Source organism: Panthera onca, chromosome F2 (assembly GCF_046562875.1).
Source record: "Panthera onca isolate mPanOnc1 chromosome F2, mPanOnc1 haplotype 2, whole genome shotgun sequence".
In the NCBI taxonomy this organism is placed as follows: domain Eukaryota; kingdom Metazoa; phylum Chordata; class Mammalia; order Carnivora; family Felidae; genus Panthera; species Panthera onca.
In genome coordinates this window covers 79,026,592-79,048,922 of record NC_138356.1, presented here as the reverse complement: position 1 = coordinate 79,048,922, position 22,331 = coordinate 79,026,592, and the positions used below count along the sequence as shown (strand labels likewise).

At 54.6% G+C, this 22,331-nt stretch overlaps 1 protein-coding gene across 1 annotated transcript in view; it reads left to right on the top strand.

Annotated features, from left to right (window-relative positions):
* The window catches only part of COL22A1 (collagen type XXII alpha 1 chain), a 259,389-nt gene that overhangs the window by 34,083 nt on the left and 202,975 nt on the right, over positions 1-22,331 (top strand). Inside the window, exon 4 of the mRNA XM_078441921.2 lies at positions 14,921-14,995. Coding sequence (XP_078298047.2) covers positions 14,921-14,995 — 75 coding nt within the window. The remainder of the gene's footprint in view (positions 1-14,920; positions 14,996-22,331) is intronic.

The following is a 22,331-nucleotide window of genomic DNA, read 5'->3' as shown; positions in this document are numbered from 1 at the left end:
TCTGTTTATGTTGCTTGAACTTGGGTAGGCCCAAGCCATGGGATCTCTTTGACTTGCTCACCCCCTCCCTTGAGCAGTGTTTGCCCCTGGGAGGCAATATGGCCCCTGTGAGAAAGCATCGTTTCGGGTGGAGGGCAGGAGTCCAGGACGAGAATTCAGGGAAGGCCTGGGTTCGGATCCTGCCTTCTGTCCCTCAGGAGATGTGACTTTATAGTCTTCTCGTTTAGCAGATGGGACTCAGATCTAAAAGCCTGGGTTAAGTCCAGGTTTCTGTTTGGACAGATTACTTTCTTAAGCTTTAGTTTTCCCTGTTAAATGGAAATGGTAATAGTACCACCTACTCCCTAGAGCAGGGGGAATATGTACTTAAAAGGCCCCCTTTGGAGCTTGTATGCAGGGGACTCATAGTTTCTGCATCAAGACCCTGATCTGAGGCAGGGGAACTGGAGTGGAATCCCAGCTCTGCCACCTGCCAGCTGGGGACCCCTCAGCAAGGGCATCACCTCTCAGACACTTGATTTCCTCGTCTGTAAAATTGAGATGATATTTACCAATCTGGCAGCTCACTGACTGTGGTTCTTATTATCACGGTGTTATTGCACGATTTTTATGCAAAGCCTGTATGAAATAGAACTTGCCAAACATCAAAGTGCCCAAAGGTGACATGGCAGGATCTGAGCCCCCTGTCACAGGAAGGGAATCTAGCAGAATCTAGAAGTTCATGGATCCTGAGCTCTGTAATGGACACCGGCCCATTCAGGAAGGCAAGACTACAGCCCGCAGAGCAAATCTGCCCAGGCACCAGTTTTTCAAATTAAGTTTTGCCGGAATATGGCTTGCCAGCCTGTTCACATATTGTCTGTGGCTGTGTTCACACCATAACCTCAAGCTGATCAGTTGTGACAGAGAGCGCATGACCCACAAAGGCTATTTGCACTCTGGCCCTTTACAGAAGAAGAAGTTTGCTGACCCCTGACAGTGTGTTCTGAAACGATGGCTGGGAATCTGAAGTCACTGTCACTCAGTCTTCTGTGACCCTGAGTAGGATATTTTATGGAGGCCTCAGTTTCCTCCTTGGGTGTTGAATGGGGTGAGTGGGATTCCCCTTAGAGGCTCCCTCTCCTCTAGCACAGTCAACGGTCGTGCTACCCCCATGTGTGCAGCTGTGTTATCGATCCCTGCTCTGTTTGTCATTTTTAGGGGTCACCCAAGATCCTTAAGAAAGCCTCCTACCTTCCCTGGCCTCAGACAAGGATTCACATCCCAACTGGACTGGACAGGACCCTGGGTCAGATGCCAGTCAGTGTCCTCCCCATGGCACTGACTTGCCGCAGGGCCTCGTGCCAGCCACAGCACCCCTTGTCCCTGGTGCCATCCCACGTAAGCACCCACATGGGCAGGACCATCTCATTTACTGGGGTCATGTCATGCCAGGCGCTTTAGAAGCTCACAGAGGTTAGACTACGTGTTTCACACGGTGGTTTTAGTTTAGAGTTGATACAGGGGTACAATCTAGTGGCCACAACTAAATTAGTACTACTTGCGAAATGTAAATATGCATACGCACAGCCTCTCTCTATATGTCTGCATAGGACTATGCATCCGTATAATTAAATACGTGGAGAAAGTACAATTTTGAGAGCCTCTCACATCCTGCAGCTGGCCTCGTCCTAGCTGAACTTCATAGTTGTCAGAGAGCAAGTGGGACCCGGGGGTTACACAGCGTCTAGGGGCTTTCCAAGAAGAGTTGGCTGAGTAATTGCAATGTTTCTGATACAAGTTCACATTTAACTGGAAAGTGGAAGGAAATCTGCTGGTAAAGCAGGTTCTAGGTGACTTGTTTTGCTGTAAAACGTGTCTGTCTTTGTCCTTTTAATTATAGGCTCTGGTTTCTTTGAGTTCACCCACCTATCCCCCACCCCCACACAGACACACACATACACTAAGACACAGGGCACACGCATGCGCACGCACGCTACTCTGCTGTTTGCCAGCTGTGTGGATTTGGGCAGAGGACTTAACCTCAGTTTCCTCATCTGGAAACCAGCATGCAGAACTCTCCCACGTAGGCACATTGCGGAGATTCTGTGAATGTCTGTCGAGTGTATGGCCTGAGTGAGTGTAGAGCTGGTCCTCACTGCCCCCAGGTTCCCTGGTTCAGAGGGGCATCAGCCAGCGTGCAGAGAAGCCACAAGACTAGCGAGTAAACATACAGGAGGCAGAGAACACAGCCAGCTCCTGGGGCCCATTCCCACATTCCTACCCTCCTCGCCTGGTGTCCTTGATGCAGAAATTTAGTCATTGGAGGTGAAAATCACCCGTTGACGCAATTCTCTGCTCACTGGAACCTGGAGGTAAAATGGGCCACGGAAGTCTTCATGGTTTCACATCAGGCCCAGGTCCCTGTGCTGGGATCAGGAGGGAGAGGGGCCCTGGCCGGCTGGACCCGTGCAGGCCAGCTTCTCACCCTCTTCCTTGCTTTGCATGAGAGCGACACCTTGGTGCACATTCTAGAAGGGGTGACTGGGAACGTCTGACTGGGAACTCTGGCTCAGCAACAGATTATCCTGACATCACACAGGTGATCAGCCTGTGCGGCACATTCTGTTGTCACTAGGTGGGCAACTGGGCCTCGCCCAGGGGAGTCTAAGGCACTGTGGTCCACCAGGCATTTGTGGATTCGACGCCACAAAGGGCCTCAAGCACCTAAAACCAGATTTTTTTTGGATAAAGTAATTTGTTGTCAACAGAGGCGATATATACAATGGAAGATGGTGGACAGGAGGGTGGGAGTGAGCGGGGTCCCCATGGGCTTCTTCGGCTCCCTGGTCTAGGAGCTTGAACAGGTGGGGGAGAGAACGGACAGGTGGTTGCTGGAGGGGGTGGGGGGAATGGAATCGGTGAAGGCGGATGAAGAGGTTTCAACTTCTAGTTATAAGGTAAAAAAGTGATGGGGATGAAAAGTACAGCATAGGGAAAATAGTCCATATTGTTGTAATAACTATGTGAGCAGGTGGTAACTACGTTTATAGCGGGGTCATGTCGCGATGTATAAAAATATCAAATCACCATGTTGTACGCTTGAAACTGATGTGATACTGTATGTCAACTATACTGCAGTTTTTCTAAGTTTATTTATTTATTTTGAGAGGGGGTGGAGAGAGAGAATCGCAAGCAGGCTCCATGCTGTCAGCACAGAGCCTGACTCAGGGCTCGAACCCATGAACTGTAAGGTCATGACCTGAGCTGAAATCAAGAGTCAGAAGCTTAACCGACTGAGACATACAGGCGCCCCAACTACACTGCAGTTTTTAAAAATTGAGGGAAAAAAATAAAATAAATATTGAGGAAAAAAGAAAAAAGAAAGAGGGAGCCAGTAACCCTGCAGTGAGGGCCTGTTAAAATTCTAGGCTAGAGAGAATTTTCTCTCTTTCTCTCCCTCCTTCCCTCCCTGCCCCCCTTCTGGAAGCTCAGCGTTGAAGTCCTGTGTTTGCTATTTATCATCTTGTTACTCGTTGTGTAATCTTTGCACTTGGCTTGTCCATCATAAGACAGCTGCTCCCGTGAAGATTCAATACACCGAAGTACAGAGGATGCTTGGAGTAGCGCCTGGCCCAGAGGGGAGCCGGCTGGCACACAGTAGGTGCTGCCTGGCCCAGGGGGAGCCACCTGGCACACAGTAGGTGCTGCCTGGCCCAGAGGGGAGCCGCCTGGCACACAGTAGGTGCTGCCTGGCCCAGGGAGAGCCGCCTGGTACACAGTAGGTGCTGCCTGGCCCAGAGGGGAGCCGCCTGGCACACAGTAGGTGCTGCCTGGCCCAGGGAGAGCCGCCTGGTACACAGTAGGTGCTGCCTGGCCCAGAGGGGAGCCGCCTGGCACACAGTAGGTGCTGCCTGGCCCAGAGGGGTGCTGCCTGGCACACAGTAGGCGCTGCCTGGCCCAGAGGGGAGCCGCCTGGCACACAGTAGGCGCTGCCTGGCCCAGAGGGGAGCCGCCTGGCACACAGTAGGTGCTGCCTGGCCCAGAGGGGAGCCGCCTGGCACACAGCAGGTGCTCTCTGTTGCCTATATGCCCTTGAGGAAGTCACATGAGCTGTCTGGCTCAGTTACTCATCTGAAACATAGGAATGAGAAACCCATCCGATCATTTTGCTACAGCATTTTATCCATCAGTTCTGGAAGTCTTGATTAAGCGCTTCCCGGGAGCTGGAAACTGGCTGCAGGTGATGGGGGTGTGGGGCTTCACGTGACAGGCACAGCCCTGTTCACACAGAACTTCTATCTCAGGGGAAAAAAAAAAAACAACACATTGAAACGTTAGCATGTAAAAAATATGAGGGAAACCACAGTGAGAGAGCACCTCACACTTGTCAGAAGGGCTGTTGAAAAGATTCGAAATAACACGTGCTGGTGAGGAGGAGGAGAAAGGGAACCTTTGTGTGCTGTCGGTGGGAATGTGAATTGGTGTAGAGACTTGGAAAACAGTGTTCCTCAGAACATTACAAATAGAACTACCCTATGATCCGCCAATCCCAGCTCTGGAAATGTATCCAAAGGAAGGGAAATTGCCTCCTGGAAAGGATACCTGCACCCTCATGTTCGTTGCACCATTATTTGCAGAAGCCAAGACGTGGAGACAACGTGACTGTCCGCATCCACGTGTGGATGGAGGGGTAAAAGGTGGTAGTGTAGACGTACAATGGAGTATAAGAAACCGAGGAAATCCTACATTTGCAACAACGTGGATGGGCCTTGAGGGCATTATGCTAAAGGAAATTGGCATAGATGGGCATATGGGGCGTTGTTCCCCAAGAAGAGGGTTTAGGGGCGGGAGTGGGTGGGTGGAGGGATGGGCTGGAAACAAGGAAGTGTGGGTAGAGAGTTGAACGGTGAGCCCAGCACATAGTAATGGTCTCGTGAGAAGCCAGAGGCTGGAGGGACTGGGCAGCTGGTTCGTGGTCAGCTACGTGGAGAAGGAATGGCAGCCCCTGAAGCCCTGTCAGCTTCGTTCTCCAGGTGTGGGGCGGCAGGTGCAGCAGAGCCTGGGCTGTGGGCGGGAGAGAACCACAGCTGTGGAGGAGCACAGAGGCAGGTGACCCCTCCACATGCCACCCCAGGCTGACCCCTCCAGCTGCAGATCCCTAGGGGCGGTGGCAGTCTGTGATGGGATGTGCAGCCCCAGCGGGTGCCCTGGACGGAAGGAGGGCATGTGGGCAGGGGCCCCACCGTGACCTCCGGCCTCAGCTCATCTCTAGTTACAGCTCTGCCTTGGCCAGCTGCATTAGTCCAGGGGGAGGTGGAAAGGCTGCCCAGCGGTTCCTCCTGGACATCTGGCTGTGATTTCCCACCAGCCTCACCAAAGCTCTCCCCCCGCCGCAGGAATGAAGCCAGTGGCCATTCTCAGAACCCACCTCCACCAGTGTTTGGGGGAGAGGCCAGAAGCAAATGAGCAGCTGGGCCTGCCAGGTTCCCTTCTGCCCCCAGGGCCCAGTGAATGGGTCCTGGCCTTGCCGTCTGCTCCCATAAGGCGTTCGGTGCCTGGCAAGGTAGAGGACTGAACCAGGATACCCTGCCCTTCCCTGGGGATTGCCCGGGTCACTGGTGCTCTGATTGTGGGGACATGACCCTGAGCCTGGACACAGATGGGTCTGATCCCAGGCCGCATGCTAATGGAGGGAATGTGGCCGTAACTAGAGAAAAAGAAATCGCACCTTATCTTGTTTGCCCATCTCTGCTGAGAACCACAGAATGTCCCTGTGGGGAGGCATTTGGGGCTCATTCCGCCTGCCCTGTGCTTTCCCGGGACCGCATAGGGAGGTGCTATGTCCCAGCCATGGAGTGACTTAGGGTCAACTCTGGTTGTGCTCGCTTCGGCAGCACATATACTAAAAAAAAAAAAGGGTCAACTCTGGTGCCAGAACCCGGGCCTTCTTCACGCCCTGTCTCTTACCGCCTCCCCTTTCCTACAGGGACTCTTGTCTCCTCTCCTTGGGGCAGAGTGAAATATCTTGTGAGAACCCCCCTGGATTTATGTGATACGTTTGCATCTTTCTGCTCCTTTGTGTTTATGTTTCTGTCTGCTCAGAATCCCTGGAGGGAAGGAGGAGGCTCTGTTGACTTACCTGTGGTCTGTACAGCAGCCTGTCATGTAGGATCTGCACCTTGTAAGGCAGCCCTTGGGGTGCTTCTCCTCCTCGGGTCTCGTGGAAGCCCAGAGTTGTGGGTGACTGTCGGCAGACTGGGCATGGGTGACGGTCCCCCCAGAACCAGGTCGCACGGTGAGAACGGGCAGGAGGGAAAGGCAGATCGCCGCTTGGTGGAGACGGTGGTGGCTGAGTGCTAAGCTGGCTGCTTCCTGTACTTGCTCACGAATCCCCCTGGGGACACTGAAGGGTGGGCGTCCAGAGCGTGGACCCATTTCTGGAATCGAGAAAACTAGCCTCGGAGGCTGTAAAGACAGAGGGTGCCGTGCACTAAGGCAGCCACTCACTCCCTGCAAAGGAGCCAACAGTACAGAGACAGCCACGAGGAAGCGTAAGAAGGTGTTCGCTCGGGTGGGACGGACAAAATTGCCCCCAGGCAGTGAATTTGGGTCAGAGGTTTTGCATCAAAGTCAGAAGGCAAAGCTTTGGGGAGAAAAGTTCCGCGTTAGAAGCCGGATGCCGTCATCCTCAGGACCAGCTTTCCCGTAGAACACACTGCCCGGCTGCTGGTGTTTCCTGGGTTTGGCCTCAAAGGACCTTTGAGGGGTGGGGGGTGGGATGGGGGCTGTGGCCATGCACCAGGCGTGGTGGAGGGAGGTTCGGGTGGGGTGGCACCGGGGGGCATTTGTTGGCGTCAGATTCCTCCCTGTAAGACCAGAGTCCTGGACGGTAGGGTCATCCTGTAGGCCCTTTCCTGATCCTCAGTTCTGGCTGCTGGCGATGTGCTGTAAGAATACTGGTTCTAGAAGTCTCTCCATTTCCCCTGGCAGCCCAGCTCAGCCGCTGACCTTTCCTCGCCTTGTGCGTCTTCCCCTGCCAGACTTTGGGGTGCGCTGGGCAGATTGCACGGGGTGTGCATTTCAACCAGGCCCAGGTCTGCCTCTTGTCTCTGCCACTCACCGCAAGGTGACTTAGACAGACCGGGGAGCCTCTGTGAGTGAGCCCCAGTGCCAGCTGCAAACTGGGAGAGGCCAACCCACCGGAAGGCTGTGGAGAGACTTAAGTGAAATCTGCTGGATGGTGGGCTTCAGGAGGGCACGGACTTTTGCCCTTTCTGTTCCCTGTGGCCTCCCTGGCATCCAGGCAGTGATCATGTCCCTGCCGTGGTGGACCCTCGGGAATCATTGATTCGTGTCCTGCTCCACTCCCTAATGGTTAACGTCCCAGGAGAACACGAGTGTCTGAGTCCTGACGGTGCACTGCCTGAGCCCCTGCCCACCGCTGGCCACAGACCCCCCATTGCTGATCCCTGCCCTCACCTGTCCTATGAGCGTCTCACGGATTCTGCTCATTTAAGGGCTTCTTGAGGGTCCCCAGAGCCCTTGTTGGACAGACAGATCACTCGACCCACGATGGTCCGCAGCCTGCCGTGGCCCAAAGATGGGGGTAGTAGGGGTCAGACAGACCTGGATTTGGATTTTGCATCCCTGATGCTGAGCTCTGTGACCTGGGGACGAGTCGCTGAGTCTTGTGAGCTCACAGTGGGTCACTCTCCTGCTGCTTCGACCTGCTTTCCTCCAGCTCACCCTTCAAGTCTCAGTGGAGGCGTCCCCGACCCTCCAACCAGCTTGGGGCCCGCTGCGTTCATCCTGGCCTCGCCTTACAGCTTCCCACTGGCTGTCATCACCTGCTGGAGACGTCAGTGCCTTATTTGGCCAATTTCCATCTTGTCCCCTGGCCAGCGCCTCCCTGAGGACAGCACATTTGTCATTGGGCCCATTATACCCTGGAGCAGCTCCGTGCCAGGTACATAGTAGGCATTCATTAAACGTGGGATGAAGGAAAGAAAGTTTGCACTTAGGTTTGGTGCCTCTCAGATGCCAGCTGAGCCTGCTGGGCCAAAGCGCCCAGGACCCACGTGGCACCTGGGTGCTGGCCGAGGGCTCTGGTGCCCTTCCGAGTTCCCGTGGCACCGCATCTCCTGCCCCCAACTAGAGGAGGTCCTCGGGGCCTGTGCTGACACCTGCTGGTGTCCAGCCCACGGGCACCCCCGAGGGAAGAGAGTTCCCAGGAAACCAGGGACCCCTGAAATCCCACCCTTCTTGGGCAGCCACACTCTTATGCTAACTACATCACCTACTACCTGGACTCAGTCGCCCACTCTTAACTCCCCGGGAGACATCTCTTCATTGGCCTGAATTGCAAGCCCTGCCTTGGGTCCCCAGGCTTTCCTGAGCTGGCGTCTTCCTACCTTCCTGTCTCCTCGAACCACTCAGCGCAGGGCTTGGTCCCCCTCCCCACCCCAGGGCAAGCCAAGCCCCTTCCTCCTCAGGGCTCTGTGCCCCTTGCTGCTACCTGCTGCCTGTTTGCTCTTGCTGTGGCTGGCTTGTCCCCTTCTTAGCTCTCAACCCAGATGTCACCCAGCCAAGAGGACTTCCCAGACCAGCGTATCCAATGTGCACCCTGGCCCCCACGGCCAGCGCCCGGACATATCCCCTACATATTTCCTCCATAGCACGGAGCATAGCTGATGGCCCGCTGGCTTCTCTGTCTCTCTTGGCCTTCTGCTTCCTCCACTAGGCACGTGACCACCGAGAGGCCAGGGCATGTGTTTGCACTCACTCCTCATGCTGGGAGGTATGTGCCAGGCCCTTGGCAAAAATGTATTGACTGAATGAATGAATGAATGAACGAGCACTCATTAGGTGCCAGGCACCATGCCAAGAAGTTCCCACTCACTATCCCATTTAAGCTGCAGGATTACCTCTGATGGGGAGACGCCCCCCACACTTGCATCCCTATTTCCAGATCTGGGAGCACGCACGAGGGGCAGCTGACGTCAGAGAGGCGAGGTCTGCAGACTCCAGGCCACGTTCCCCATCAGCCGTGGAGAGTACAGTCTCCCTCTGGCCCTGTTTCAGCCTCACCTTACCTCAGAGAGCGAGCACGGGTTGGGGCTGGGAGAGTGGAGACGGCCTGGCATGAGGCCCTCTGGCGTTCTCCCGGCCAAGGCTGGCAGGTCAGCTGGTGCAGGCCCAGCAGGCCTCCAGGCCTCCCAGGCTCACTTCTGCAAATGGTGCTTACAGCCACCAGCCCTCCTGCCTCCCCTCCCCTGGAGCCTCCTGCTGGCCAGCAACAGTGTCCCAGGGCCCGGCTGAGACCCGCTTTTAAAAAATAATAGTAATTGGACGCCTGGGTGGCTTAGTTGGTTGAGTGTCTGCCTTTGGCTCAGGTCATGATCTCATAGTTTGTGAGTTCGAGCCCCACCTTGGGATCTCTGCTGTGAGTGCCGAGTGTATGCTTCAGACCCTCTGCCCCTCCCCCTCACTCTCTGTCCCTCCCCGCTCATGCTCTCTCTCTCAAAAATAAACAAACCTTAAAAAGATCAAAATAATAGTAACAAAAGCCTGAAAAGACTGCACTAGTAAATCACATTCAAATCTTTAAAGCAAATTTGAAAATACAAAGATACAAAGAGGGGACAAAGAATCACTCCCAAGTTCTGCCTCCCGGAGGTAACCACGGCCTAAATATCCTGTGCCCTTCCTGACGCCCCAATATGTGTGTCTGTGGGAGCCAGCGAGAGGGTGCTGGCGTCACACCAAGTTGAACCCTCTTTCTGCAAACGAGCTGCCTGATTGAAGTGGGTCATCTCGGCTGTCCTAGCCTCAGTTCTCTCATCTGCAAGATGGGCTTGATGAGCAGCACTGATTGGTGCCAGACGGGACGCCTCAGTCAGCAGCCAACGCAAAACCCCGCCTGCGGGAGCTGTGATCCCAGCTTACGTGCTCACGACTCCCGCAGGACCTACTCCTTTCACTCCCGTGGCCTGTCTGGATGATGGAACCGCTGGGGATTTGCGGGGCGTCAGCTGCACAGGACTGGAGAGTAGGAGCTCACAGGCTGCAGCGTCTAAGTAGCTTCTGTGAGAGAGAAGGGGCCCCTGTTTGGGGTTGGTAGCCATCTTGCTGTCTGTCCACTCTGGGGTCCCCAGTACCCAGCTCAGAGCCTGCTGTAAATGGTCACAAGCGAGCAGGTGCGCGGGCAGAATTTAGCCAGCGCCTGGATCCTATAGGTGCAGGGTAAGGAGGCCCGTCTACAACAAGTCAGGGCCCTTCGTGAGTGGAAGGTGCTGCCTCCAGAGGTAGCAGCCGGCCGTCTGTCTGTGCAGGCTTTGGAGACGGACAAACTTGGGTCCCCGTCAGCTGGGTGACTTAAGCAGGTGACTTTCGGAAAGACTGCGTAGTGCGTGGTCGGGAGCCAGATGCTGGATTCATCGAGCCGCCTGTATTGTTAGCGGGCTCTGCGGCCTTGGACCATCCATTTACTAACTTCCTTAGGCCTTTCTTTCCCCATCTGTAGATACTAGCACTTGCCCCTTGAAGCTGAAGGGAGAAGTGGATTCACTGTGTTAATGTGTTCAACATGCTCAGGACGGTGTCTGGTGCCCAGCAGCCTCTACACGTGACCGTCTGCTGATCACGGAGACCCCGCTGCCCCCAGCAGAGCGGAAACAGTCTGCACGCCCAGTGCCATACTGGACGTGTGGGTCCTCCGTCCCCGGGAGCCACTGGCATTGCCGTCATAGTTGCTACTCACGTTGTCCCGGGCCCTGGAGCCTGGTGCGGTGTCGGCTGGCTCTCTAGAGTGAGGGTGACTTCCTGGCTGGCCTCGGAGCAGCGAGGGAGCTGTTCTGTGTGCCTGCTGGTACCTGATTCACCTCCTTCCTCCTCTGCCTCTCCCCCGCCCTCTCGGAATGCCAGCACCTCGTCTGTGGCTGGCTGGACTCAGTGACGGTCACTGCGAAGTGCTGGGTGAGTTGAAGGCTTCCTGTCTGTTGCTCACCGAGACCTCTGCTCCCTCTTCTGTGGTCCCACTGATTTGCCTTGACTGCAGCCACCGTCTGTTCTCCTAGATTCTAGACGTAGATTGACCTTTATTTCACATCCGGGTTCTCCTCTCATCCTGGGGAGTTCCTTAACCTTTTAGCCTCTGTTTTTAAATCTGTGTAATGGGGGGGAAAATCTATCCCCTAGAGTGGTTGTTGGGGGTAAAATCTCCAGCTGGGAGATTGGCACACAGTAGGCAGTCAATGGTTGCCGGCACTCTCTTTTCCCAGACAAAGACACTCTTGGCTGAGAGCCTGGGGATGGCATGGCTGTGTGTTCTCTAGACGGAAGTGTGGGCGTGTCAGCGCAAAGCAGAAGGGCATCCTGTGCGAGCACACTTTCCCCTTCTGCCGTGTGGTAAACTGAGGACAGCTGATGTGTTTTTCCACAGAAACTACAGTGAATTCCTGGTTTTTTTCCCTCTGGAAGAGCAGCTCTGGTCAATCAGCAGCTGGCCTCTCTTGAAAGCTTCTGGGGGAAATAGAAGTGGTTCTGTGGCCAGAGAGATCTTTTTCTCTCCAGAAGTCTAGAATATTCTACCTACCCAAAGACCAAGGAAGAATGACCATAAATCAGCTCCCAGGGAGAAGGTCTTTGTGATCAGTCATATTCTTGCTCTTTCAAAAAGGAAAATTGACCAAGTAACCAAGAACTAAGTACACACGTTGGACCCTGAGGACTTACCCATCCTTAATTCCAGAACGGCTTCTCAGGTTGATACTGAATGATTTCCAGGTACACCCATATTTACTGGGATAGTGAAGATAATCCAGTCTGTCTGTGGCTCCTTTACCAGGAAGGAAATGTACCTGTTCTTACCACCCTCTTGAGTTGTCCTTGGGCATCTGGAAAGAGAGGCAGCTTCCAAATCCTGGAGCCTGGCAAATCAGCGCAGCTCCCATAAAAGGGAATGTGTGCAGGTTTGGGATGCGCTTAACTGCAAAAAAAAAAACAACAAAACAAACCGCTCCTGTGGCTCAAATGGAAGTGTGTTTTTCTTACCCTCTTCACCCAGCCTTGGGTTGGTGCTGTTGGAAGTCCCTGTCTCCTCAGTTGCCCTTGGAAGTCCTGCAGACATTATGTCCCGCCATCTAAGGAGGAGGGAGAGTCACCTTGCCAAGTGCATCTCCCTATCTGTCCCGTTTCATCAGGAAAAGCAAAGGCTTTTTGAGAGACCACCCCTCTGCCAACCACAGCAAACTTTGGTTACTTATTTTCTCATCCAGACCTGGGTCACGTGTGTGTCCCTAGCAGCAAGGGAGGCTAAAAAGGTGGAAGACAGAATAACCTCTGTTGGCTAAGACCGGCCGCCAGCCAGCCACAGCTCTTCTCCTTGGGCTGAAAAGTGCCGTTTGGAGTGAAAGGGGTATTCTTTTAGGGAACAGGGTCTGTCGGCCCTCCATGGCAGGAGCCCGGATCTGGGACATTTCTCACTTCTCGGCAGCGTCACGATGGAGCCCGTGCCTGGAAGGCCATCCAGCAGTGACTTCTCGGCTTAGCTGTCACTGGTCATTTCCAGCCATCACGAACTCGGGCAGCTCTGACACTTTGTGTCACTGTGTCACCACAGTCAGCCCATGAGTGCCCTGAGGGCAGGGATGGCAACTTGTCTTTTATCCCATTTGTGGGTCCCTAGAACTAGCTCTGTGCCCGGAACATTTCGGGACCTCAGATATTTTAGTTGAAGTAAATGAGTTGATGTGGAAATAAATAGATCATTATGCAAAGTGTGGAAATATCTTGGCCAAACAGATACAGTTATAGGCTGAGAGGGACTTTGGATGCTGACCCTGTGTTCCTGCCAAGCAGGTGAACCCAGAGGCCCCAGCATCCCTGCAAAGCCTGGCTGGAGGGGGTAATTTGGGAACCATTTGTCCTGACGTACTAAGTCGGCTATAAATTGCCCCTTGATCCTCTCGAATGTATAAGCGCTAGATATGGCCCCAAAAGGGGATTGGCAGGTGGTTTGGGGAACGAGTCCTTAAAGCAGTTTGGGCAGAAGTTCTAATGTCTTTGAAAAGAGCCTCCGTCTTACCTGTGCTCATGGTCCTTGGACTGTCCTTGCACATCTGGGTTTGGGAATCAGGTCACAACCTCGGGATATTTTCAGAGACAAGGCTCAGTGGCCCTGCCTGCCCTGAGCTCCAGCCATCAGTCTCCAGAGATTTGCTCATAATCAAGGATAGAACCTTCTGAGTCAATGCATTCGCAGTGACGCATGACCCACAGCCCGTCTCGCTGGCAGCCTTCCAAGCAACTGATGGTCACCCCACAGCTGCCGCCGTCCTGGGTGGAGCCGTCTAAATATTGCACGGGGCCTGGATCCTCTCTTGTATTTGGTCCTAGACAGACAGCTTGGTGCTGTTTCCAAAATAACCCCTTCCATGTGCCTCGTCGGACCTCACGGTGCCTTGTAAGATAAACATGAAAAATACCTCCACCCAAATCGGGGACGATTTTGTGCTTTCCCCCGGCTGCTGATGGTAAAAGGGGCCCCAGACCGGCCCTGCCCTGAAGCACGCGTGCCCTGAATACGAAAAGAGGTCATTGCACACAGAACAGATGGGGGAACGTCTAATGAGGGGAGGTTATAATAGTGACATGGAGAGGGCAGGGTCTAGGCGAAGGAAAGCAAGATTCCTCAGGTGCTGAATTTGACGGCCACCCTCCCTCATGCCAGTCCTGTGACGAGCTTGAGCTGGCCCAGCCCTCCAGGCAGCCCCGTGCTCAGTGCGTGATTTATAAGGTCTCCCTGTCAGAAACACTTGCATGGAGACAGAAGTTAAGGGACTTATCCAACACACTGTGCCAGTTGGTCAGGAGCCTGGCACTTGAATCAAGGACTTTAAAATTCTAAGTTGGGGGGCACCTGGGTGGCTCAGTCGGTTGAGCATCCGACTTCGGCTCAGGTCACAATCTCGCGGTTCATGGGTTCGAGCCCCGCGTCGGGCTCTGTGCTGACAGCTCGGAGCCTGGAGCCTGCTTTCGATTCTGTGTCTCCCTCTCTTTCTGCCTCTCCCCCTCTCGTGCTCTGTCTCTGTCTCAAAAAAAAAAAAAAACATTAAAAAAAATGTTTTTAAACTCTAAGTTGGTGCTCTTTCTGCGATTTTTAGGGCAACTGAGTTTCTGTCTCTTCCAGTTTTTTTAAGTGAAGAATCATGAAGACCTTAATATGAGACATTAACGTAATATCCTATAATGAAGTTTTGCTTTTATTTTCTTCTGTAAGACTTACTCTATTGCCTTCGGACAATTGAGCAGTTTTCTTCTGTTGGAATGGGACCTGAGGCTCCTCGGGGTAGCATCAGGAGACACCTTGCCGGTGGGCCCCCAGCGCACATTTCCCGCTCTACGGGCACCGCTAACTTGGAATCTGTATGTGTGTGTTCAAGCCTTTATAAATGTTCCCTCTGCTGGTGCCGCTCTCGGGCTTTTGTCTGTCTGGCTAGGTCTTAACTGTTCCGTTAAGGAAGCCTCGAGAACCACCGTTTCCAGAAGAGCTTTCCTGACCCCCCCAAGCCTGGTGAGGTGTCAGACCTGTGTCCCAGATCCCCCAGCAACCACGCCCGTCCTGTCACTTATTACACTGTGTTGATCATGTCACTTTTGGTGTCTGACTCCCTCTAATGGGGGACTGAGTTCCTTGAGGGTAGGGACCCTCCTTGTTTGTGATTCACCCCCAGTACAGGGCATGGTATTTACGGAATAGGTGCTCCACAAGCACACGCAGGCGTGAACCCATCAGCTGCGTGCGCTGCCCCCGCGTGTGCCCCGGGCACTGGCCATCCTCCACGCCAGGAGCTGGGGGCTCCGGGTGCTGTCACCTTCCCCAGAGTGACTGTGGGTGGCATTTGCTCATCCAGCTCTTGTCTTCTCTTGCTTTTCTCAGACGTGCTGTGCCCCAGCGTCCGTGTGCAAGGAGACCGATTTAAGCACACCAATGGCGACAGCAAAGAAATCACAGGTAAGAGAGAGACCGCCGGCTCGCCATGCTTCCCTGAGCTGACCCTGAGCGCGGTCCTCCTTGACGCAGGGCTGGCCTCGCCAACCTCTCCGCCGAAGCTTAATGGAAGGAATCACACAAGCTGGGCAGGCGGCAGCCCCCTCCTGCGGGCTGTCCAGCCGTGAGCAGCCGTCCTGTTTCCATCTGCGAGTCGGTGGTGACCCTATGGGAGCCCCTAAATAATGCATCAGAACGAACGAGTTGGGGGACGAGTAAGTGAATGATGGGCCAGGCGAGCGAAGGAATGGAGAGATCAATGCATTCGGAGTGAGAGAGAGAGCCAGAGTTTTTAAATCTGTGAGGGGGTGATAGGAGATAGTGTGCCCCCGGCAGCAGAAATCCCCCTGCAGCGCCCCTTCCCAGGCTGTCCCCGCCTGACGGGGTGCACAAGGGACGTGGCAACGGCTGAGTGGGCTTCCCACCCTCCTGAGAGCCACGAGCGTGGGAGTGGGGTGTGCTCCTCCCTGTGGCCCGCATCCGGCAAAGCACTCTCTGAGTGACGATCTCAGGGGAGTTTCCTCCACATCCAGGCCGCCAGCCCCGCCAGGTGCAGGGGGGCCAGGCACCCCCTCCTCGTGTGGCTCCGGAGCTGGTCTGCATCCTCCGCTGGGGTCTGGGAGGGGTCAGAACCAGGCGCTTCACAGGAGCTGTCCGGGCGATACTCTCCTGGGACGCTACTGAGTCAGGGTGCCCCCGTCCACCAGAAGATGCTAGCATCTGCGTGTTGTGCTTGAGGGACGTTTCTAGAATAGGTAGAAGACGGCCCTGCCTGCTCGCACAGCAGGTGAAATGTGTCCCAGAGTGACTCGGCCCTCAGGCAGTTTTTGGGGGAAGAAACAGCCCGGCTTTAGTGCCCCTCATTCCAAGGTCCACCTTTGACCCAATTCCTGGCGTTTCCCGGCGGTTCCCGGCGGGTTCCAGCTGCAGTCACCTGCCGGGGTGGCCCGCTTAGTGCCACACGCTTCCCCCACTCCTCTTCCTCCCTGTCCCCGGTCCCCACTCCCCCATCAAGCGCCTCTGGAAGGAAGACGGCTTTAGTCTCCCGGTGCCTGGTGCCTGGTGTGCCGCTGGTGTTCAGTGAGCAGCCGTCCCTCCCAGGGCCCTCTGTCAACCCGGGAGATGATGATGGCTCTCCTCCTCTTTGCTTTCATAACCCCATTCCCTTGCAGGGAATATATCTGTAGCTGCCTTCCTCTGCCTAGGCTGGCACGAAGCTTCTGGGCAGTTTGACATCAGGGTTCCCGCTCGCTGCCTTGGCAATCCCCATCCGTGCACTGAAGTCCGTGTTGAAGGCAGATTCCTACCTGCTGCATTCTCCGTGTTTGACTTTGTGAGCAGGGAATCCCTCACAGCAGGATCTGGCCGAAATCATTCACGATCTGGTGTGTGTGTGTGTGTGTGTGTGTGTGTCCCTAGAAGGGAACAGATGTGACAAGAGGGACGTTAATAATAATGGTGAAAATCGAGCTTACTGAGCTTCTACAGTGTGTCAAGCACTTTGCACATGTGCTCTCGTTCAACCCTCGTGATACATGAGAGAGGCACTGTTTTGTGTTTTGTAGTTGGGGAAACTGAGGCACAGGTGCGTTCAGGCAGGCAGACCGTGGGAAGGAAGGAAAGGAGAGAGGAAGGAAGAAGTCACAGATGACTTAGCGAATCTGCCTGTGTCACTGCAAGTCAGATGGGCTTGCCTGCCGTCCTGTTTCGTTCTGTGGAAAAGAGCCCAAACGTGTTATCTGCTGATGCTTTTTTAAAAAATTCTTAATGCATATTTATTATTTTTGAGAGAGAAAGAGAGAGAGTGTGAGCAGGGGATGGGCAGAGAGAGAGAGAGAGAGAGGGAGACACAGAATCCAAAGCAGGCTCCAGGCTCCGAGCTGTCAGCACAGAGCCCGATGTGGGGCTTGAACCCACAAACCGTGAGATCATGTCCTGAGTCGAAGTCGGATGCTTAACCGACTGAGCCACCCAGGCGCCCCAAGAGTAATTGATTCTTGCTGGGAAGAGTCACTGTGTGTGCGTGTGTGTGTGTGTGTGTGTGTGTGTGTGTTTCCGGGACACACGTGGGCACATGTGTGTGGGAACAAATTCTTCAGCCTCTGGTATATGAGGAGCATCCTGCTGAGTCTGTTTGGTGACTGGAGAGAAGCGGGCACTCTGTTCGGAATCCGCAGCCTCTGTCTGCAGCCATTGGAACCTTCCTGAAATCTCCCCTCCCTTCTGCGGGCTCCGAGGCTCCCAGGAGGTGAATCGTAGCCCAGGCAGGCACCCGTCACACATGACACCCATGCCCTGTTGGTGCAGTGCTGTGCACACGGAGATCTTACTGGGTCTGTCCTCTCCTGTAACTACAGCCAGCCCAGAAGGAAGCCCCGCCATGTGGAAGCTGGATGGGGTTATGGAGAGAGGAGTCTCAGACCTGCCAGTTAAATACAGTTGGGTAATTGGAATCGTTTGTCCTTTGGGAAAAAATGGGGTTCCTAAAAGCCTCAGTTCCAGACACCCCCTCAGATGACTCTGGCAGGTTTTAGGGCTTACCAGGCCAAAACACCCAGGAAGGGGAGAGGGCAGGCAAGGCGGTTGGAGGTTTTGGTCTTAGGCTGGTCCTGCTGCTCCCAGACCCCTGGCCTCTCTGAGGCCCAGTTTCCCTGTCCGCATAACCTTACGTCCCACATAGTGTCTCTGAGGGTCCCTCTCGGCGCTCATAACTGAATGTTCCGAGAGTTTCATGACTGTGGGTGGAATACTACTTTCCCGGGAGATTGGCTGTTTGCTGCTTTAAGAACATGCTAGGTTCGGAGCATCTCTGAAATGTGGCCATGGGCATTCTGGATTCTTCTGTCTTCCCACCCGAGCTCCTGCACCCAGATACTCACCGAGGCACCGCCCACTACACCTCTCAAGTGGACCCTGGCCCAAGGCCTACCCCCGCCCCTGCCCCCCTCTTAGCAAGTCTCATCTCCCAGGCCTCCCTTTCCTGTCTCCCCACTGCCAGAATGACCTTCAGAATAGAAACAGGATTGTGTTTCTTTCTTGCTCTGAAGTCCTTCATGGATCTCCATTCCCCGCAGAAGGACACTCAGACTTTGCCACGTGGCCGACAGACCCAGCCTGGTCTTCCCCCGCCCACCCCATTCCCAGCCAGTGACCGTGGCTCCTGACATCCTGGCATAGCCAAGATTCTCCGAAGGAACTGGGCCGACTCGGGCCCCCTGACCTTTACACATCCAGTTACCTTGGATGCCCTTTCTTCCCCCTGTGTCTGCCCACCTTTTATTCTTCAAATCCAGGCTAAGCTTTGCCTCCTCTGGGAGCCCTCCCTGACTGCTCTTCAGGGGGATAAGGGAGAGATATCCCTTGTGTTTCCGCACAAGCCCTGTCGTTCTCCCTTCTAATCATTTACCCACAGTACCGACACTGCTTATCTATGCGTCTGCTTCTCTCTAGACACTACATTTTGGGGAGGCTGGGATTTATCCTGTTCATTATTGGGATCTTCACAGCCAACAGGGAATCCTGTCTTTCCACAAAATGTGCCACAAATAAGAAAACCTGAAGCTCCTGGCTTCCTCAGGGGCAGAAGCATGAACCGGATGAAATTGGTCACAAGCTGGTGAGAAAGCGTCCCTAGATGGGCCCTGTGTGCCTTGGCCAGACCCACTAAAGACCCAGGAGTGAGCATCGTGCCTGAGGAGTCCCAGTAAAGGTCCATTGAGTGCAGACCTTAGAAGGATGGGCGGGGAGCCCGGTGGGCACTGGTGTGGAGCAGGTGCACACAGTTGACCTGGGCCATGGCTAACGGTGTCGCTGATGCGACCTGTTTCAGCTGACCCCGTGATTTGGGGGGAGGTGGACCCCTGCAGTTCCTGCGCTAAACAATTGCTTCTTTATCACGCGGTGCCTCGCATCAGAGTCCATTTACCTCGGGAACGTTTTTCATTTTCCTTCCCAGCCTTTTCTTTATTGCAGGCAATTCCTCTTTTCTCTCGGTGCCCTTTTGCTACCACCGGGTAATTGCTTGTTGTTCAAAGCTTTGTCGTGTTTAAGTCTTTGTTTTTTTCCTTGTTTTTATTCCTTGAAACCCATAAAAGTGGAACCAGAAAGGAGAGCATATGTTTGCTTTTTCAAAACCTAGAAAAAAACATTCTCCCATGTGTAACGGCTTAAGGGAAGCCCAGCTTAAGGTGGCAGTGTCTAGGGACAGTTGACAGAGCTCTAGGGGAGCAGGCCCACTCTGCTGTTCTCACTGTTAAGGGGAAGTCTCTGGGCACGTGTCACCCAGATTGCAAGCACGCTGTCTGAACACAAGCCGCTGCTCCGTGGGACCCTCCGGGGGCCAGACACCTGCCAAGTGGTGGCTGTCTGCCCCACACGGATGAGGCAGAGAGCTGTGAGGGTCTTAGTACCTGCACCCCCGTTGTGGAGCCGCAGAGTCTAAGGGCAGGGATGGGGTCCGATGTGTCTGACTGAGATGCTCTCCCTCTCCCACTTTCCTTCCCTTAACTGGGGGCAGCTTCTCTTGAGCAACAACCTGACCCCTCCAACCCCATCACCTCCCTGTAGGGACCACCCCAGGCAGGCAGGACAATCAGAGAGTTTCACAAATGAGAGAGCCCTCACGGACCCACTGGCGCCGGGCCTCTGGGCGTGCCAGGTACAGGCACCTGCTGAGCGCGGCCCTGCCTTCAGGAATGTGCGAGATCCTCGAGGTGGCGGCCTGTGGGCGGGCCATTATCCCCGCCTTGGTGGCAGAGGAGACACGAGGACGCAGACCGTGTGCGTGGCTAGTGCTGGACCAGTTTTCGGACCCAGGACGGACTGTCCCCAAAACCTCCTCTGCTTGTTCTGCCTTGCTGGGGCCCAGACGGGCTCTACGCTCTTTACCATTTGGTGTCTAGTCCATGGAACCTGCAGGGCCTTCTTGGCCAGTCACCCCGTCCCCAGGCGGGCCCCCAGCCGCTTCCGCTGCCCAGAACTTCCCAGCCTCTGGGGCACGTCTGGGTACAGGGCCCCAGCACGTGCAGCAGATGTTTGCATCTTCAGAGGGCCTTGCACAGGGGTGGTCAGTTCTGCCAGCTGCTCCCAGCTGGGCCCACCGGGCCCTCTGCGGTGCGGAGCCCAGAGCGGCAGGGACCCGATGCCTTCTGTCCCCAGGCAATTCTGGAATAGCAGTGCCCAGCCCCTGCTAAGGAGGCCGTGGCCGGGCCCGCGGAAATGCAGGGCAGGGGGTGAGAGAAGGGGGCTTCTTTCCTTATTCATTCAGCAGGTGTCTCCCAACATCTGCTGCCCTGACCTGCCCCCTGCAGGAGAGGGGCTGCTCCCCGCCACATGCCTGGTCCTCTACGACCAGGTGGCGGTCGTGGGGCTCCGGGAGAAGTGGCGGAGCTCTCACCAGGCTGTGAGGCTCCTGGAGATTTCACAGAGGACCTGGGTCAAAAGGTTCCCTTCCTGGTCCCCAGCAAGGGCTGCTGACACTGACCGAGCAACTCCCAAGCGGCAGCTTCCCTGGGGGCGCTCTGTCGGCTCACCTCACCGAAATGCCACGACAGCCTTGCAAGGGATTACTCTCTCCACTTTCCCAGTTAAGGAAACAGACTCAGACGATCTGACCACTTCTTCAAAGCCACCCAAGCGTCTTAGTCCCTTTGGGCCAGGAGAACAAAAACACTACGGACTGTGTGGCATATAAGCAACAGGACTTTATATCTTCTGGTTCTGGGAGCTGGGAAATCAAGACCAAGGCACCTGCAGATGTAGCATCTGGCGAGGGCCTGCCGGCTGGTTTATACATGGCTTTCTTCTCAGTGTCCTCGGGTGGTGGAAGGCAAGGGAGGTCTCAGGGTCTCCTTTATAAGAGCAGTGATACCACCCATGGGGCCCCCCACCCTTGTGGCCTCATCATCCCCCAGGTCCCCCACCTTCTAAACCCATCACGTTGGGGGTCAGGTTTCAACACAGGAACTTTGGGGGGACACATTCAGTCCACAGCACTCAGCTGGAAGTCTGCGAGGGGGCAGGGTGCGCCCTGGGCTGTGTGAGGCACTCTGAATGCCTGAGGCGCGTTGTTCCTGGAGTTCACTCCCTGCTTTGACTTGGAGCCCCACCTTACCGGCGGCCTCATCCTTGCTGAACTGAGGGGTTCTTTAGTGCGGAAAAACCGGATCTCTGAATTCTCTGGCAGGCAAATGATGCAGCGTGATCGGGAGATGGCTCTTTCCGGTCATGGCGAGAAGTGGGAAAAGATGATATATAGTAATCAGTGCTGAGAACACAAAAGAAGATCAAATTCCCCCCAGATCTCCCATTTGATCTATGAAAGAACTGATTCCAGGGAGGGGTAAGTGACCCAGCCCCACCCCTGAGCGTTTATTCAGAGCTTACTATGGGATAGGAGAGTGATTACCTTCTCATTCAGAGTGAAGAGTCCATTTATGGCACCTGACATTTAGTGAGCACCTACTATGCACCAGGCATATGCTGACCTACTTTCTCCTTTATTTGTTTTAAATGTTTATTTATTTTTGAGACAGAGACAGAGTGGGAGCAGGGGAGGGGCAGAGAGAGAGGGAGACACAGAATCGGAAGCAGGCTCCAGGCTCTGAGTTGTCAGCACTGAGCCCGACGTGGAGCTCGAACTCGCAAACCGCGAGATCGTGACCTGAGCTGAAGTCAGACGCTTAACCAACTGAGCCACCCAGGCGCCCCTTTAATTTCTCCTTTAAAACTCAGGGTGGCCCTCCCGAGGTATCACTGCTTGTCATTAGAGCAGGAATGTGTTGTCCATGGGCTCTCTGCCAGACAATGGCTGCTGCACCTGCCCACACCCACTGACTCTGCATTTCTTGTCCTCATTTGGCAGATGAGGAGATTGAAGCCCAGAGACGTTGAATAACGTGTCTGAGACTGAGCAGGTAGAAGAAATGTGGGAGTAGGAGTTTGAGCCCAAATATTCCCTGTTCTAGAGCCTTCACTGCCCTACACTGCTACTGTCCCAACTGTGCAGAGACGCAGAAGGTAATGAGCTCAGAAAGGTTAAGATGCACGCTCTAGGTCACACAGCTCTAAGTGGGGCTCAACCCACAAGTATTTGACCTTCCAGGTGCTGAGTGCTGTCTCTTTATAGTCTGTCCAGGGCAAAGGGCACGTGCCAGCCTAGAGTTGGCTGGAAGTCCAGCGTCATGAGTTTGTGCTATGGGCCAGGCTATCATGGGAAAATAATCGATACAGAAACTACTCTGTGGGCCCCTGTATGGTAGATACCCTGTGAAGAGCTTTGTATCTTATCATTCGAGCTTCG